Source organism: Gopherus evgoodei, chromosome 18, assembly GCF_007399415.2.
Source record: "Gopherus evgoodei ecotype Sinaloan lineage chromosome 18, rGopEvg1_v1.p, whole genome shotgun sequence".
Classification (NCBI taxonomy): Eukaryota; Metazoa; Chordata; order Testudines; family Testudinidae; genus Gopherus; species Gopherus evgoodei.
Window position 1 is genome coordinate 2,842,719 of NC_044339.1, and position 19,388 is coordinate 2,862,106.

The following is a 19,388-nucleotide window of genomic DNA, read 5'->3' on the forward strand; positions in this document are numbered from 1 at the left end:
CTATGGAACTTGTGGAGGCGGGCAGGCGGTTACACAGGGGCAGCAGTGGCAATCTGTGCTCCTGCTGCCTTTCCTGCAGCTCTACCAGATGCCGAAGCATATCAGTTTGGTCCCCCAGTAGCCTGAGCATTGTATCCTGCCTCCACTCATTGTGCTGCCACCATCTCTCATCTTGCTCCCGCCACCTGTCTTCTTGCTCCCACCACCTCTCATCTCGTTTGTCCCTCTTGTCCTCGTGTTCATTTTCTGCTTTCCTGGACTCTGACATTGTTTGCCTCCACGCATTCTGCTGAGCTCTTTCAGTGCGGGAGGACTGCATGAGCTCAGATAATATTTCATCACGAGTGCGTTTTTTTTGCTGCCTTATCTGCATTAGCCTCTGGGATGGAGATGATAGGGGTAGCGTTGAAATATTTGCAGCTGCGGGAGGAAAAAAAGGGAGAGTAGTATTTAAAAAGACCCATTTTAGAGAACAATAGGTAGACTCTTTCACAGTGAACCAAGCTTTTAACATTACATAGCACATGTGCTTTTGGTACAAGGTCACATTTTGCCTCTTATATTGAGAGGCTGCCGGTTTGGTGTGAGAGATCACACACGCAGGGCCAGGCAATAGAATTCGGCTCGCAGGCAGCCATGATAAACCACTGTCTTTCAGCTTCTTCAACCTTCAAAACATGTGGGAATGGTTTCAAACAGCAGCAGCCTCCGTTTCCATACCAAGCACCCATAGGGTTGGCCATTTTAAAGGAGGGGCTGTAATGGCCGTGAATGCATCCCAAGTCTTCAGGGCAAATTAATCATTAAACACCCTTGCTTTTCAGCCATGCATTATATTTACAAAGGTACGCTCACCAGAGGTGCCTTCTCTGGCTTCACGGTCCTTGAGCCGGCTTTGGGAGGGCGGGGAGGGTATTGGTTCCAGGGTGATAAACAGTTCCTGTTGGGGAGAATGGTTTCTCCACTTGCGTGCTGTGTGCTATCCTCATCTTCCTCCATCTTCGCATCTTCCTTGTCCCCCAAATCCTCATCCCTGTTGCATGAGACTCCCCCATTGCAGGGGTCCATGGACAGAGGTGGGGTAGTGGTAGGGGCGCCCCCTAGAATTACATGCAGCTCCTCATAGAAGCAACATGTCTGGGGCTCTGATCCGGAGTGACCATTTGCCTCTTCATTTTTTTAGTAGGCTTGCCTGAGCTTCTTAATTTTTATGCGGCACTGCTGTGGGTCCCTGTTGTAGCCTCTGTCCGTCATGCCCTTGGAGATTTTTTTTCAAGTATTTTGGCATTTCGTCTTTTGGAACAGAGTTCTGATAGCACAGATTCGGCTCCCCAAACAGCGATCAGATCCAGTACCTCCCGTTCGGTCCATTCTGGAGCTCTTTTGCGATTCTGGGACTGCATGGTCACCTCTGCTGATGAGCTCTGCATGGTCACCTGTACTGATCAGCTCGCCACACTGGCCAAACAGGAAATGAAATTCAAAAGTTTGCGAGGCTTTTGCTGTGTACCTGGCCAGTGCATCTGAGTTGAGAGTGCTGTCCAGAGCGGTCACAATGGGAGTACTCTGGGATAGCTCCCGGAGGCCAATACCGTCGAATTGCATCCACACTACCCCAAATTCAACCCAGCAGGGTTGATTTCAGCACTAATCTCGTCGGGGAGGAGTACAGAAATCAATTTTAAGAGCCCTTTAAGTTGACAAAAATGGCTTTGTCGTGTGGATGGGTGCAGGGTTAAATCGATCTAATGCTGCTAAATTCGACCTAAACTCGTAGCATAGACCAGGGCTAAAACAGTAGCTTAGCCAGATTGAACCGTAAACCCAAAAGCCTTAACATAAGTCTTAGCATAAGCAGCTAACCAGGAGTAACCCTGGATCATAAAATATATCATAAGATTGAATATTGTAATAAACAAGTATGGCTAAACTGATAGATAACTGCTGGATGCCAGTTGATTCTGGTTTTGGATATTTTAAGATAGGAACATCACCAGCAGATGTTCAACCACAAGAATACATTGGCAACCAATTGATATATATGCTAATAAGCTTGAGGTAAATGGCATAATAATATATCAGAGGAGGGCACCCTCAACATTATTAGGGTGAGGAAGTTTAGATATGGATAGAAGATGCCAGGCATGTTTATGAATATTCATGACTGCCATGTAACCCTATAATCTCAGCCTCCCCTCTTGGGATCTTCTTGGCATGCCTGAGATAGGACCACTCGTCTTATTGATCATAGATATCTGCAAGGGATGGTGTAGAAATGCCCTGCTGCAGGACATCTCGACTGTTCTGTATTATCTCTACCCATTTTGCTTTGGAGTGTTTGTGATTTTGCTAATTGTCTTAATAAAAACATGACAGTCAAGAGGCCTTTCCTAAGTGTGAATGTCTTTCACATGAGCATCAGGGCCCTCATAGTAACTCTGGGTCTGATCTTGAAGCAGGACCTTTCCAAACCACCGAATGCTAACTTGGGAATACCAATTAACATACAATCAATAGATCAGGAAAAACCAGTCTTTCTTTAAAATTTCCAAAATTGGTTAGCTAGGAACTGCTATCAGCTATTATTAAGTGATTGCAGAAATCCTTTTGTTTTGGAATAGAATCCAAACAAATGTATGGTATGTAAGTCTGGTAATCTTTATGGTATATTTTTGTATCATTTCCCATAACGGGACATAAGGGCAAGGATCCTCATATCCCAGATCCCTCTCATCAAACAAGAGTAATCAAATTTGATATGATTAAATGCCTTTGGGAGTCATATGCTTCCATCACATTAGTTTTATTTGTTTTCTGCACTGCCATTAAGTGCACATTAATTACAACTTAACTTTTACTGTTTCAGAAATATTATGCCCACACAAATCTTTCCCAGAAGGAAATGTTTTAGATCAGAGGTGGTCAACCTGTGGCTCCAGAGCCACGTGCGGCTCTTCAGAAGTTAATATGCGGCTCTTTGTATAGACACTGACTCCGGGGCTGGAGCTACGGGTGCCAGCTTTCCAATATGCCGAGGAGGGCTCATTGCTCAACCCCTGGCTCTGCCACAGGCCCTGCTCCCACCCCACTACGTCCCTCCCGCTCCCCTGAGCCTGCCATGCCTTCACTTCTCCCCCCTCCCCTCCAGAACCTCCTGCATGCCACAAAACATCTGATCGGGAAGGGGAAGGCACTGATCGGTGGGGCTGCCGGTGGGTGAGAGGCACTGGGAGTGTGGGAGGGGGGAGCTGATGGGGGGGCTGCTGACGTATTACTGTGGCTTTTTGCCAATGCTCGTTGGTAAATTCTGGCTCCTTCTCAGGCTCAGGTTGGCCACCCCTGTTTTAGATGTTTGAGTAGGTTACGTTTTGATGATTTATTCTGACAGGAAAAAATACAGGTGGAAGACATACTTGAGAGGCTCAAGGAAGAAGGAATCAACCCTTCAGCTTCTGCAGATGAGCAACTTTGTTATGTATGGCAATTATTCCTGCGTAATGAAGACAAGTTACGGTCTGCTAGTCAGGATTTAGAGAACCTCAGACAACAGCAAGCAGAAGAAATGAGAGAGGTAAGAACTAATTGACATTTGAGTAATCTCCATGAATATTTGTGCTTTCCATTAGGATTTCACTTTTAACCAGGAGAGGACCTCCCCTCTTATCCCATGACTGCTTACTTTGCTTAAGAGCTTTTGGTGACGGGCCTTGTCAAGATTTTCTAAAAGGCCACATACGCTATATCCACTGGATCACCCTTGTCCACGTGTTTGTTGACACCCTCAAATTATTCTAATAGAGCGGTGAGGCATGATTTCCCTTTACAAAAGCCATGCTGACTCTTCCCCAACAAATCATGTTCAGCTATGTGTCTGATAATTGTTTCAACCAATTTGGCTGGTACTGAAGTTAGGCTTACTTGCCTGTAATTTACCAGGATTGCCTCTGGAGCCTTTTTAAAAAATTGGTGTTTACATTAGCTATCACCCAGTCTTCTGTTACAGAAGCTGATTTAAATGATAGGTTATATACTGTACTTACTAGTTCTGCAATTTAATATTTGAGTTCCTTCAGAATTCTTGGGTGAATACCATCTAGTCTTGGTGACTCATTACTATTTAATTTATCAGGTCATTACAAAATCTCCTCTATCAGCACCTCAGTCTGGGACAGTTCCTCAGATCTGTCACCCAGAAAGAATGGCTCAGGTGTGCAAATCTCCCTCACATCCTCTGCAGTAAAGACTGATGCAAAGAATTCATTTGGTTTCTCCACAATGGCCTTGTCTTCCTTGAGTGACCCATTAGCACAATTGTCCAGTGGCCCCACTGAGTGTTTGGCAGGCTTCCTACTTCTAATGTATTTAAAGAATTTTTTGCTGTTAGTTTTTGTCTTTTGCTAGTTGCTTTTCAAATTCTTTTTTGACCTGCCTAATTTTACTTTTACACTTGACTTGCCAGAGTTTATGCTCCTTTCTATTTTACTCAGTAGGATTTGACTTCCAATTGTTAAAGGATGACTTTTTGTCTCTATGAGCACTGCTTGTTATCAGGATAAAATTAAAAATGGATTCTTTTTAATTATCAGATCACTCAGTGCTAGTTAGCAACGGATTGCATACAAGTTACTCTAAATTAGGGATAATAGTGCTTTTTTACTGACTTAATGGATAATGCCAAATTGTATTTAGAAAGATTACAAAATCCAGCATAGGTTTATGCAGCAAGAGTTCAGTTAGTTGATGGGCAGCTTTAGCTATCTTAGGGCTTGACTACAGTACCCACTGGATCGATGGGCAGCGATCGATGCAGCGGGGGTCGATTTATTGCGTCTAGTCTAGAAGCAATAAATCGACTGCCAAGCACTCTCCCGTTGACTCTGGTACTCCACCAGGGCGAGAGGCACAGGCGGAGTCAATGGGAGAACGTCAGCTGTCGACTTACGACAGTGAAGACACCGCGGTGAGTAGATTTAAGTACATCAACTTCAGCTCCACTATTCACGTAGCTGAAGTTGTGTAACTTGGATCGATCCCTCCCGCAGTGTAGACCAGGCCGTACTCTCTGTGTCACCTCCAGTTAGGTGTCCAGAGTCACCTGACATTTTGGTATACATAACATTGTGTAATATTTCTGTGATGTCCACCACTTTCCTGAATAACCAAGAGTTGAAGGAAAACTGAAAACTAGGAAATACAGCGTTAAGGTTTACACCCGCATCACCATAACTTTTCCCTCTTTGAGCATTGCCCATATCACACATGCTCATCTCTGCCTTTTCACTGTAAAAGAAAAGAGCTGCCCGCACCTGCCTTTCGTTCAAACACGTAGCCTAGTCTCCTGACAGAATACTGCACTTGTAAAATTAAATTATGGTACTGATTCACATAGGATACCATCTAAATCTATACTTTCCTTTACCCATCATTAAACCTATGGACTGCTCTCATATCCCACCTTACTGACAATTCCTGGGGGAAGGCACAGGAGGGGAGCAGGGAAGGTGTCTTGAGACAACCTACACAATTTTGCAATAAGATGATGCAGGCTACATTCTCAACATATGTATACTTCCCTTTCCTTTACTCGCACACATGGGCTGGGCCCCAAATCAGTCACAGCTCTGTAATAATGCTCCTAAAACGAATCCCCATTTCCTCAACTCAAAAACGCACTTCTACCAACCTGCCCCACCAACACCTCCACCATTCAAACCATCCACTACAATTATAGCTCTCATACTGAATGCAGTTGCAGTGCATGCAGTAACTCCAAGTGGCAATTGCCAGCTTGGGGGTAGGGGCAGAGTTAAGGGTACATGGGCATATACTTTAACTTTGTATTTCCTAGTTTTCTGAAGTTTGAGTTTTGTTGAACTTGACGTTCTGGAGCTGTCCTTGGAAACCCTTAACCCTGCATTCACAAAGGTGTTTGTTTGTTTGTTTTAAAATTTAATTAACATAGAAATTAAAAACGAAAAACATGTTAAGCTCACGGTTTCAAAGTGAGGAAGTGGCTACAGAAAATGGCACTGTGGGTTTCCAAGCTTGTGACTCGTTTAATTCCATATAAAAAGTCTGTGCAGGTGACAAGTACAAGATGGCTGTAGCAGCCCCACATTGAAAATCAATGGTTCTTTCCCTCTCGCACATAGCCTAATTAGAGAGGCAAGCTGGTCATGACTCCATAGTTAAGGCTGCAATAAATGTTCCATTATAAGGCTTATTTTTACTCCCTACATGTGGGTGAATGGGAATTGGCCATATGGACCCCTGTTCTTGGCACATATATAGCCTGGCCTGCATGCTCAGAATTTTCTAGAATGTACTATCCATTGGGGCCACTCACCCCCATTTCCTCCTCTTACGTAGGGTTTGGAGGGAGGCTCTAAACCCTCTTCAACTCCTTCTGGCTGCCAAAGCTGCAGTTTGGTTGGAGTATAGTTCAGTGACAGTGCTCCCCCCCACACCACCCCATCAATTCTGTCCTTTGGTTGCCTCTTTGGGTCCTGTTTTTCATAGTTAGCTAGCTAGCAACTTAGACTTTAAACACTGTGTGTTGAAAACACGCACACAGATACACACAAAAAGGCACATGCACACATGCATATGCACACGCCAGGTTTTTTGGTGTCCGTGCCATTGTACGCCTCCCTGGGCTATTTCCCTTTCCCTAATGTTGGGCCTTTCAGTCAGTTTTAGTGACCCCTCAGGAGAGAGAAGTGAATAGAGCCTTTGTAGTCACAAAATCCTTAAACGTTTAAAGAACACAACCAATTGCTACTCTGTGAGTGTTTCATTTCTTCCTGGCAGAAGTGCATTGGGGGTCATACTGTAACTTCAGAGGGTACTATGTGAGGTAGTGATGCTAATGACTTGTTTGTAAATGAAAGCCACACATCCAAAGTTTGAAATCTTGTTACTCTCTTTGTTTTTAGGTGGAGAATTACGTGGGCCATGTCCGTACCCTCACAGCAGAGCGAGACGCTTTCACCACTGAGTTTGAAAAAGAAAATGAACAACTCAGAATTGAGTTTACACAACTGCAACTCCAGCAGGGTAATCCCTCTTTCCTTTCTCTGAAAGCGCCTCAGTGTTTGTGCTGTAACAAATGTCAGGGACTACAGTTTATTCAGGGAAGCTGGCTGAGTGCTGCCTTGTAGGAAACGAGTGATTTCTTCTTGTACTTTAGAGAACAAAATGTTATAGGTAAGTCTTTGTAATATACAATTATCTAGGTAGACAGAATGTATGTATACATTATTGTATACCATTAAAATTAAATTTTTAAATCAGTTCAGAAATACTGGTCTTTATTTTGTTGTCTCCATTCAGTGAATGGGGTTGTTGCCTCTTTCAGTGTGGCTGCAATTTTAATTAGATTTCCAAGAGGCACTCAGTTTGCAGAACAGAACAGAATCAGCTGCATCACTAGAAAGAGCAAGAGAACAGACATTGAGTTGTTATAAAGTAATGTATTTATTCAGTTAACCAAAAGGGGTCCGATCCTGCTCCCACTGAAGCCAATGAGTTTTGTCATTGATTTCAGTGAGACTGGGATCAGGCTCAGAGTTGATTTTAAAATAACTTTGAAAGACCTGGTGTCTTTCTAATAGTGACTTATTCTCAGCCCTGGTCGATGATGTTACAATTTCACAGTGTCAGTCTGTTAGCTTCTTAATTATGTTTAATATAATTATTGTGTTCATATTTCAGTTTCTGTGAGTAATGTTCCTGTTTCCTAAACCCCTGTGATCACTTCCAACAGGGATAATTTTATGCTTTTTTAGTGACTGCTTTTCTTTGTAATACTGCTGAATATTGTGTTTAAATACCTTTCATAGCCCGCTGCAGGTTTCCTTAACTTTTCTTTTTGTAACTGGTGTGTGTTGGATCGGTGAATAAAAGAGGAGTGATGCATACACAGTAGTGCAGTTTCTGTGCTGCATTTACAAAGGGTGCAGCAGAGAGTGGAGAGGTGTCAGGAACCTGATTCTTTGCCCTGCTCTTGGCAATCTGAGGGTTTCAGGAAGTGCTTTTGGTGCAGTTGGCTTAGATAGATAAAGAAATCCAGACTACTAATGGAGTGAGATTTTTCAGGACAGGAGCAGACTTGTAGCGTTACGGTATGTGTATCAGATAAGGCACCTAGAGGATTTCTGCTGCCTGTCCAAATTGAAGGGAGAACCACATCTGGTCTAGTGGGCTCAGGATGTAGCCAGACACCGTCTGAGGGGATTTGATACTAGCAGACCACTTGCTAAACACATATCTGTTGTTTCATTTGTACTTGGAGATGCTAAGCCTTATCCCAGTCCTATTGTTGTCATGTGAATGGGGAATCATGAAGAGGAGATTCTGGTAAAAATCTCAAGATCCTTACCCAGGCTGATGGTGATTGGATGAGACTGGAAGCATTTCTGGGACCTACTGGATTCAGCTATTGCCCTACAGTCAGGACCCAGACAAGAAGGAGAGAGCCCGCCCGAGGGATTTATGCTTGCACTCCCCTGGTGGACTCAGTTCTTTGTAAAGTTTGGTTCTGTCCCTGGAAGTCCGGAAGCTGGAAATGGAAGGCAGGGTGAAGCCAGGGTGAATTTGAATCACACTAGGGAAGGGAAAATGAAATGGTCACCACAGATGAACACGGGGGGAAGTACTCCCACTGATCAGAGCAATGAGAATGTGGCTACCACAGGGGTACAAGAGAGACCACTAGACCAAACACCACATTCTCGCCAATTTTTGACTTAGTGGCTGAGTAACAGGTGGACGCCTCTGGAGAGAGACGTATCTCTAGCTGGCAGGGATGAGAAGGCTGCAGACTACCCCACTTCCCGTTGGAGAATGACCTGCTCTATTGAATAGACCAATACTTGAGGACTGAGGAGATACCAAATGCCAGCACCCTGACCACCACAAAGGGAAAATCCTACAACTGAAACATGTTCTGTCCTGTGTATGTGACCTAGGATGGGACAAAATCACTGTTAGCCCACTTTCTGGTCAAGGATTTACAAGGAAATGCACTGGCTGTGTGCATCATGTGTAATGCCAATGAGTGGCACCTTGAGGAAGTTGTAGGAGCATATATTCTCCTGGGTAGAGTTGCCCACAGAGAACCTTACTGGCTGGAGATTAACATTGTGTCCCACATATTAAGAGGCATGGCAGCTACTGAAGTTAAAACCACTTGTACTACAGACAACTGGTGGAGTGATTTCACTGTATCCTGAAATTAATGCTCCAGAAATTTGTGGAAACAGATGCAAAAGATGGGGATAGGTTATTGTCATATCTTTGCAATCTGTGAGATATCCCACACGTCCATAGGACTTTCTCCTTGTTTTTGTATGGGCAGTGACCACAAGGAGAGCTGGATCTCATAGTTAAGGATGGAAGGGTCCCCGCTCTTGCAGAACTATTGTAATGCAGTGCATCCTTTGCTTGATGGAACAACTGATCATGCTGGGGCACTTGGCACTAGAGACTCTGTCTAGATCCTGTCATAGTTATGGGGCAAACTGCTCCTCTGACCCCTCCAGTTGTCTCTGAATGCATCCCCTCTAGGTCTTGGGTAATTCTACCCCATTTTCCAACTTGGTGAGTTGCACAGTCCCCCATGTATCAACCATGATCGCCTCAGCAGCTCTGGCTTAGGCTCAGACCCTGCAGTTCTGTTCCCACCGGGGCTATGACGTTGCTTTAAAGCAGGCTTCTTGGTTACAGGATACCAAAGTAACATTTATATAGAAAAAATGTTCTCTCTAAAATGCTCATCTTAAAAAGAATATACCACCCTTGGATCTGGTGACCAGCAGATTCCCCCTAACACCAGAATCTCTAGAGAGGGACTGTTTTTGCCACCCCTTTTGGTCTACTTCAGTTCACCTTGGCGTCTCTTGTGTTGCACAAAGCACCTACCACATTCCCGTGATTCATGGATTATGTGTTGGAGCAGCTGGACTCACAACCTACCCCAAAAGTGCCGATTCAGGAACCAAGAATAAAATACCTAAGCTACTAGGTTGGGAACGGATGCATTCAGCCCTTGAAGGACACAGTAGAGGCCCTGAAGAATTGGTTAGTTTCTACCACAAAGAAACAACTGTGGGCACTTCTGGTGGTTAGCAGGATATTACAGACTATTTGTAGCCCAATTTGCTGTCCTAGCCACTCCATTAACTGAACTGATGAAGCAGTTATTTCCAAAACTAGTGAATGGGACTGATCTGCATGAAAGAGGCCTCAGTCATTTGAAAGACATTTTATGCTCCCAGCCTATAATATTACACTCCCCGATTCTGATCACTCATTTGTGTGACAACTAGGTTTGGGGGCTGTTCTCTCACAAGAGTTTGAAGGGGAGCATTCTGTCCTATACCTAAGTCACAAGCTTTTTGCCTGGAAAAACTCCGTATTCCACCACCAAGGAATGTCTAGTAGTTTAACGGACAGTGGGTATGCTATATTACTACCTCATGGGTAGTCACTTTAGTCACGTGCTTTTATGGTGGTTCGAAGCTATGAAAGACAAACAGTGGAATCACCTGCTGGTACCTGGCCCTACAGCCCTTTGTCCTTCTGGCCCGGTACTAACCTGGGAAACCAAATCAGTTTTTTTTTCCCCTGGGTAAAGTCTGGAGAGCAGGACCATGGGATTGCTCTGAGGAGAGTGTAAAAGGATGGTGGTGTGCAATGGTGTACTGGCCCTTTAAAGTCAGAAGGGGAAGTTCTAGACAGGGCAGGCAGACTATCCCATTCCAGGAGTTCTGGGGCAGAGAGACCCAGGGAAGGATAGTGACGGATGCTAAGAGAGAGGGTGTGGTCTTGGGGTGATGGTATCTGGGAAAACCCCAGGCTACTATTTTGTTTAGGACCTGGGCCAGGAGCTTTGTAGTTTGTGGGAGGGAGCAGAACTCCCTTCTCTCAGCCGATCAGGATGAGTTTTGGGAAGGAGGGAGAAAGAGACTGGTAGGAAGAGGATCTGCTAACCTCTCTCAGGCTTGGGAGGGGGAGAAGGAGGGCTGGTCTACGTTACGGGGAGTGGGGGAGGAGGAGGATTGATCTATGTTATGCAACTTCAGCTACGTGAATAATGTAGCTGAAGTTGACGTACTTAGATCTACTTACTGTGGTGTCTTCACTGTGGTGTGTCGACGGGAGACACTCTCTTGTTGATTCCCCTTGCGCTTCTCATTGAGGTGGAGTACCAGAGATCAGCGGTTGATTTATCGCATCTATACTAGACACGATAAATCAACCCCCGCTGGATTAATCGCAGCCCATTGATCTGGCTGGTAGTGTAGACAAGCCTTAAGACTAAGCTGCTTTGACTTTGCTTTCAAGCTGTGGAGGAGCACTGGGAAAATGGCACCCCCTCAGGGACTCCTGGTGAGATAAGAACATTTTGTTGTGATGAGTTATCCTCCGCCCCTCCAAGTTTCGTTTGTTTGAGAGGCCTTTGCAGCCAGTTTGAGCAGATCTGGGAGGAGGTAATTTACAGGCCATCTAGGAGAGGCTGGCTAAGGGTCACAGTGTGCAACAAGAAATGAGTTTTTATAAAACCAATAGGAAATTTTCCATAATTCAAAAAATGCCAGTGAAAACAGTTGTTATTAAACAAGTAAATATTCCCCTGCAGGATTTGAAACCCAAACATTGCAGTACTAAGGACCTGATATACAGGAGGTCAGACTAGATCAGTGGTTTTCAACCTTTTTTCATTTGTGGACCCTTAAAAAATGTCGCCCCCTTTGGAAATTCATCCTGTGGTCCACAGACCCCAACCATAGAAGTCTTAGACTGAAAACAGACTGAGCAGAATTCAGCTATAAATGTTACATGTACTCAGCATGGCATTTGATGCAACGTGAGAAAGGGCTAAAACCCACTTCAAGAAACTCCCTGAAAAAGCACAAGAACAAATCTGCACACACCCCTAGAGCCCAGACCAGGGGTATTCTGTCTGCTACCCAAGATCCATAAACCTGGAAATCCTGGACGCCCCATCATCTCAGGCATTGGCACCCTGACAGCAGGATTGTCTGGCTATGTAGACTCTCTCCTCAGGCCCTACGCTACCAGTATTCCTAGCTATATTTCCCCCCCTACTGTTACTCACACCTTCTTGTCAACGGTTGGAAATGGGCCATCCTTTTGTAGTGATAATCAGGTTTTTTTTCTTCTGCTGATAATAGCTCACCTAATAGCTCACCTTAATTAATTACCCTTGTTACAGTTAGTATGGCAACACCCATTTTTTCCTGTGTTCTCTGTATATATATTTTTCTACTGTATCTTCCACTGCATGCATCTGATGAAGTGGACTGTAGCCCACAAAAGCTTATGCTTAGATAAATTTGTTAGTTTCTAAGGTGCCACAAATACTTCTTGTTCTTTTATTTTTTTAGTCACTTTTTGCAGACCCCTTGGACCAGGGGGTCACAAGGTTATTACATGGGGTGGGTCGCGAGCTGTCAGCCTCCACTTTAAACCCCGCTTTGCCTACAGCATTTATAATAGTATTAAATATACAAAAAAGTGTTTTTAATTTATAAGGGGATCACACTCAGAGGCTTGGTATGTGAAAGAGGTCACCAGTACAAAAGTTTGAGAACCACTGCCTTAGACATAGTTTGTGAACCAAGGGGTCCACGGACCACAGGTCGAACACCACTGGACTACATGATCTAATGGTCCCTTCTGGCCTTAAACTTTGTGATTGCCATAATCCAATCTGAGCAAAATGTAAAAAGTGAATAAACAGCATAAATAGTAAGGAAATTGGACTTCTAGAATTCTCTCACTGTTTACTATTCTAAAGCTTTATTAGTGATATTCTCTAAATTAAAAAGATACATAAAATCGATTCACCCTGCCCTCATTGAGTATAACCAGCAACAAGGATTGGAAGTATTTCTGCATTAGCGGGCAGAGAGAACTAAGGATCTGTGTTCTGTGTTTACATTTGGAAGTTTGTAACTTTTGAGCACTTGTTTTCTGAATCTTGTACTAAATTAACTGCAGATTTATTTGCTTGGAATTTACCTTGTCTATATATTTGTTTCTGTGCCTTTTGATATTCACTGTAAGTTGTGTAGTACTTGAAAATCAAGGGCCAAGACTTTCAAAATTGATTAGTGGTTTTGAAGGCCCAACCTGACACCTTGAAGGGCCTGATTTTCAAAGAGTGGGTGCTCAGCCCTCTCTGAAAATTGGGCCTTTTTAAGGTGTCTCTGGGCACCCAAAATGTCTCTTTTTAAAAGATCTTGGCCACCAAGTGTTTTAAATGACTAGTGACCTATGGCTGTGGGATTGCAACTCAGGGTATGGCTACATTTGGAATTTCAAAGCGCTGCCCCGGCAGTGTTTTGAAGTGTGAGTGTAGTCGGAGCGGCAGCGCTGGGAGACAGCTCTCCCAGCACTGCATGTAAACCACATCCTTTACGGGTGTAGCGTGCAGCGCTGGGAGCCGCGCTCCCAGCGCTGCCACCCTGATTACACTGACGCTTTACAGCACTGTATATTGCAGCGCTCAGGGGGGTGTTTTTTCACACCCCTGAGCGCGAAAGTTGCAGCGCTGTAAAGTGTGAGTGTAGCCATGGCCTCAGTCTTGCTGAGAATTTTATCACTGAGTCATCATTCCCTCCCCTGTCTTTTCTCCACTAGATGGCAGGCAAACAACAACAAAACATCTGTTAGTCTATAAGGTGCCACAGGACTCTTTGCTGCTTTTACAGATCCAGACTAACACGGCTACCCCTCTGATACTTGACAACATAAATCTCATAGATGATAACACATCTTTCTCTCTTCTCATTGTGACTTTGCTTCCATCATCTGAACCGATGACTTGATTTCTAAGGGTGTGAGTATTAGACTGTGAGTAGGAAGCCATTTGTGTAATCGACAGTGAGCCAAGCTTGTATCAGTATGTTAATTTGGGGGCAGGCAGGCTTGCTGGTTTATGTGCAGAATTCCCAAGGGATCTGTGTGGGTTCCAGTTAAACTTCAGTTTCACATAGTCCCTATATATATTTGGGGTGGGGAGAGTGTTATCAGCGACTTGGGCTGGGATGTCACTGTTATGCAAATAATTCTTATGTATGAAAACTATTATGCAATCTTAGCTAAAGCAGTTCCTGGGATATTTATTGATAACATGCACTCACTGTCTAAGCCTGCATTTACATCAGTAAAACATAACTAAAATCAATGTTGTCCACATACTGCCAGTAATCTAGACCAGTCCACAACACAATGCCTTCTTGTTATAACCACCATTCCCACCTCGTCCTTATAAACACTTCTCTACCACCTAGTTTCCTCCAGCAACAGCCGGAGCAAATGGATGATCCTGACTCCATTCTCTGGAGCCCCAACACAAGCTACAAGCTCCAGCACCCTCCACACAGAATGCCTGGCTCCCACAGACTCTAACCAGACCACAGATAGGTCAAGGATATTAAAACCTTCTAGACAGTAGTAGAGCCACTTCTGCACAACTTTCTCTTTCTCTCTTCTTCACCAAAATGGAAGGCCTGAGACAGGGCAATAGTTAGTGAGAAGAGACTGTTTCACTTGTCTGTGCTGTGTAGATGTTCCATCTAAGGCCATGTCTGTATGTACAGTGGAGCTGTGCAGCAGCTGTACTGCTCCAGCTGTGCCGCTGAAGCATGTCTGGTGAAGATGCTCTGTGCTGACTGGAGAAAGCTCCCCCATCAGCATAGAAAAACCACCTCCGCAAGCAACATAAGTTATGTTGGTGGGAGAAGCTCTCCTGTCAACATAGCACTGTGCTATTAAACACTTATGTCTCTCTGGGGTTGGAATATTCACACCCGAGTGGCATACAAGTTTTGCCAACATTGGCTGTAGTGTGGACATCACCTAAGAAGATAGCTTGGCCTTCACCTTAGCCATGGCTTATACTGCAGAAAGTCTTTGCCACAACCAGCTAGACTAAGCAATGCTTCTCCTGAGAGGTGCAGGTCTGTCTGTTTGTCGGCTGTCCCCAAAGATGCTGTGAACATGGGGCTTGTGATGGCCAATATTAAAATGATGACCACAATGGCCTGGTACATCAGCTGCGGTATTTTCCTGCAGAGAATTCTGAAACCAGAATACTCCTAGACAGTCTGAGAGCAGAGCAAGGCAGTCAGTTCTGCTTTGAGAGGAATTGGGTAAGACCAGATCTGTGCACAAAGAGGACAAGGTCCAATCCCAGCCAATAAATATGATCCAGCATACACCCTCCTTTGTATATTGGGCCAATAATCACCTAGAGTGCACCACTAAGTATATAAGTCTTGAGATCCTGAGTCAACTTGCAAGAATCAGAATAAGACGTTCTATCACCCAGGACAATGGTCCTACTTCATTGGTGGCCACAAAACAGCCATAAAGATCCTGCCCACCCTGCCCCGGGCATATCCCTAGCATAGGGGTCCTCTTTGGCAATCACAGAGCTAGCCACAGTGTCTCTGCACCCCAACTCTGCAGAAGCCCCTGGTACCGGGGGTATTCTAGGGATGTATTGTGTCATTCCTGTATTCCTACACTCTGGTTATTCTCTAGCTGTCACAATGCCCAGAGGGAACATGGCAATCAGGGTGCAAGTGAGGGGGACACTGAGGTCCTGTACTTTTGTTACAAACAGTTGGGTCTTTGCTCACTGTATCACTGACCCTGTTGCTGCTGTGAGCATTAAGGTGAGCATTAAGGTTTTGCAGTATAATGCAAGTGCCTGGTGGGCGTGTAAGGGAAAGTAGTGTGTCAGTGACAGTATCCTACAAAATGGGCAGGTGGCATGGAATGTTTGATAGTTATGCCCTAACTTTGGATTTCTTTGGTTATTAAGGTTTTGGATGAGTAGAATATTGTACAGAGCAAGCATGATGGTCCTCTAACAACATATTTACCGGGTGATGTCACTTACTGGTGAAAATGTAGGGTCTGTGTGTTATAGCAGAAACTTGGACTCCCGTGTGAAGAAGAGAGCTATATAGAGAAGAAAACAGTTCTTGCAAGAAAATCCCAATAAATTAAAAATGGCTGGACTAGAGTGAGGCAGGTACAAAAATCAATCAAAAGTTCTCTAGTGATAGAGTAAAACGCAGTGATTTAGTTAGTGGTCTATTAAACTGCCCTTATAACCACAGGAATACAGCTGTGGTATTGCTTGTGTTATCCTCAGGATCCAGCTACTGCTAACTTTATGCTCAATTATTGGTCCTAGGGGGCACCTCATTTAGTGCCTCTCTCTGCAGCGAACAGATTCCTGTCCTTGAGGCAGGTTGCAATCCATTTTAACAGCTCTCTTCTAATAGGCTCAGTGTTTTTGTAGGGTAGATTGATTGCTTATGTGCTGAGGTACCAACAGCTTTTATGAGAGACAACTATAGCATCGTGTTTCCACTGCTCTCACTAGGAGCACAGCTCAGTTTGTCCAAAAAGTGAAACATGAGAAGATATAGCGGGATCTAGCCTAAGATTCTGCCTATGCATAACCAGTTCAACAATTTAACCATGCGAGTTGTGTAGCACCCCTCCTAGTCTGGGCTCAGTTATACTGGAACCACAGTGCTTATACCGGCATAGTTTGTTGCCATTTGGGGAAGGAAATAGATTACACTTGTAGATGGCGGCCTTGTACCAGTACAATTAATCCATACTAGGGCTTATACCTGTTTAACTAGATCAGTAAAAACTCACGCTTCTAACCAAAATAGCTGTGTGTCTGGGTGGGTTATTTTGTTACGAGTCAGATTTCCCGGTTTCCCCAGGGGCAAATTGATTCTGAATTCCTGCTTTGCTCTACCTTGCTAATATTTAACTTGTCGTTCTTTCTCTAACAGTTGATGGGCTCGGAGAGGCCTCCCGTCAGGAGCAGAAGTTTCCTTTGTCCCTCAAGTTGTTTGTCAAGGTTCCCCTTGCAGGCTTCTAGGAAGCCTGCCCCAGCCACCTGCCTAGGCAGATCATTCCTTTGCCTAATTGCCCTTCCTCTTGGGAGGAGAAGGGGTAATGCATTTCAAATGTATGCATGTAGTATTTCAAGCGATTACACCTTGTTTCACTATCTCAAATCCCGTACAAAATAGCTGTTGCTTTATATTTTTACTTTAGAAATGCACAGAACAGTAACTGCAAAATGCCAACCACGTTGCTGATTACTGTTACAGTACGTGTATTATTGTTGCAGTAGGTCCAGTATAAAGGTAAAGAAAACACAGTGCCTGCCCCAAAGAATTTAAAATCTAAAAATAGTAACTAGGCACCAGTATTTGACCTAAAAAGTATATTGATCCTATAAAAGAGGAGCAACTGTTTTTCCATCCCAGGCTTTGAGGCTGCTATCTATAAGTAGTTGGATCTGGGCTACTCCAGATCATACTGCTGAGGCTATTCTGCAGCTGGGCTATTAGGGGAATGCCTGTCTGTTATACAAATACCGTAGGAACATAGGAACAGCCGGACTGGTTCAGGCCACTGTTCCCTGTAATTCAGTATCTTGTCTGAGACGGTAACTAGCACCAGCTGCTTCAGAGGAAGGTGTGAGAGAACCCCCATAATGGATGGGGTTCAGCAGGAGTGAGGAGAGATTATGTAGGACTGCAATGAAAGGGGAGATCATGTTGGTGCCTGGAGGCTGTGTGCGAGGATTAAGGAAAGGGAAGTAGTGACAGAGGGATGGATGAGAGGGTGAGGAGGGAAGTAGAGACCTTGGGACAGGGGCGGCTCTAGGCATTTTGCCGCCCCAAGCATGGCAGGCAGGCTGCCTTTGGCGGCTTGCCTGTGGGAGATCCCCGGTCCCGCGAATTCGGCAGCAGCTTGCGGGAGGTTCGCCGAAGCCACGGGACCAGCGGACCCTCCGCAGGCATGGTGCTGAAGGCAGCCTGCCTGCCGCCCTCACGGCAACCGGCAGAGCACCCCCTGCGGCTTGCCGCCCCAAGCATGCGCTTGGCGTGCTGGTGCCTGGAGCTGCCCCTGCCTTGGGGGATGGAAGAGCCAGAGAAGAGAAAAGGAAAGTGAGGGGCACAGAGACCCCAACACCTCATTATTTCTGCACCTTCCCCCTCTCCCAGTAGCATTTCTCATCCATAAGACCAAGTGGCCTCTCTGTTTTCAAGCAGACTTGCCATGCTCTATTTGTCTACCCAGCTGAGTGGCCATCTCCAGTGTCTGTGAGCTACCCCATAGCATTCCAAGGTGCTAGCTGTGGCAGTCTCAGGGTCGTTCCTTTTGGAATGTGGATTCATCCCCCTTTTCCTAGACAAACAAGCTTGGTTTCAGGAGCTTCCTTGAACTGGGGAGCTCTGTCTACACTAGCTTTTGGTCTGAAAACTCTCCCCCCCCCCATATTAAAACTAGAGTAGTTCTGGCAGTGATAGCAACAGTGGGAGCCCTAGTGTGGCGAAGATGCTGGCATTCTTACCCAAGCAGGGTTAGATAATACAGTGCTAAAAACACTGGGGGTCACTCAGAGCACCCCCATTATTGTCCCGAACAGCAGACCTGTACCTGAGTCAGTGCCAGTGCAAAATATTTCAGCTGAAAGCCTGACATAGACACAGCTCCATGCCTTGGCTCCCACTAAAGCTTAGCTATAGATCTTCTTCTTTTGCTCAATCTGGAATTAGCACAGAGAGACAGAAGTGTGAAGATCTCATAGGGGATTAATACGTCCTTTCCTGGCTGAAATGTCACTGTCTTTTTTGGTCCTAAATTTAAAGGTACACCCCTCCCCCATATTTTCCACTAATTCCCTCTGAATAATCATTTTCTATTCTAGGGCAAATATGAATTCTTTGAAGATGAAGCTCAATCTAGCAGTTGGGTGTGTGTGCTCTCTGGGTGCTGTGAGTGTTCATGTGATCATCCTGATTACAGAAACTGCTACTGGGTGAGGAAGAGTTTATAATTTCTTGGGACTCTTTAGCGTTAGCATTGTCATATTTCTTAGCTGTGCATCTAGAACATGCAGCCAGGTGTATTTTAAATGGAAAACGAAATAAAAAAAGCATTTTGCTGCACTTTGTACAGGAAAACGGCAAGGCAGCCACTTGTGACCTTAGTATATTAATTGTACAAGCTGCAGTTTAAAATCAAGGGAGGAGACAAACAGGAAACCAACCGCAGGGTGTTTTCCATCCATGGGCTAGATAGAGCAGGCAGCAGAATGTTGAGTGGAAACATGCAATTGATTTGGCCTTCAGGCTTAGGTTGAGATTGTTATACTGGATTGTATCCAGCCTGAGTTTATGGAGCTGTTTGGCAAATGCCACTTACCAACAGAAAAGTAACCAAACAAAATAGGAGGGTGCTTTAGCTTTTTCTGTTCCTTTATAGGAGGCCCTTGCTAAGACTCGCCTTCGAGAATTGTCTACCTC

General features: G+C 44.8%; 1 protein-coding gene across 2 annotated transcripts in view; it reads left to right on the forward strand.

Moving 5' to 3' along the window:
* CCDC30 (coiled-coil domain containing 30) overlaps positions 1-19,388 on the forward strand; it is a 140,266-nt gene that overhangs the window by 3,372 nt on the left and 117,506 nt on the right. For both annotated transcript variants that reach the window (XR_003997092.1, XM_030537478.1), the window contains exons 2-3: positions 3,389-3,571; positions 6,936-7,056. Coding sequence is in view for 1 of the 2 variants with exons in the window: in XM_030537478.1 (XP_030393338.1) it covers positions 3,389-3,571; positions 6,936-7,056 (304 nt within the window). In the remaining variant the exon portion in view is untranslated. The remainder of the gene's footprint in view (positions 1-3,388; positions 3,572-6,935; positions 7,057-19,388) is intronic.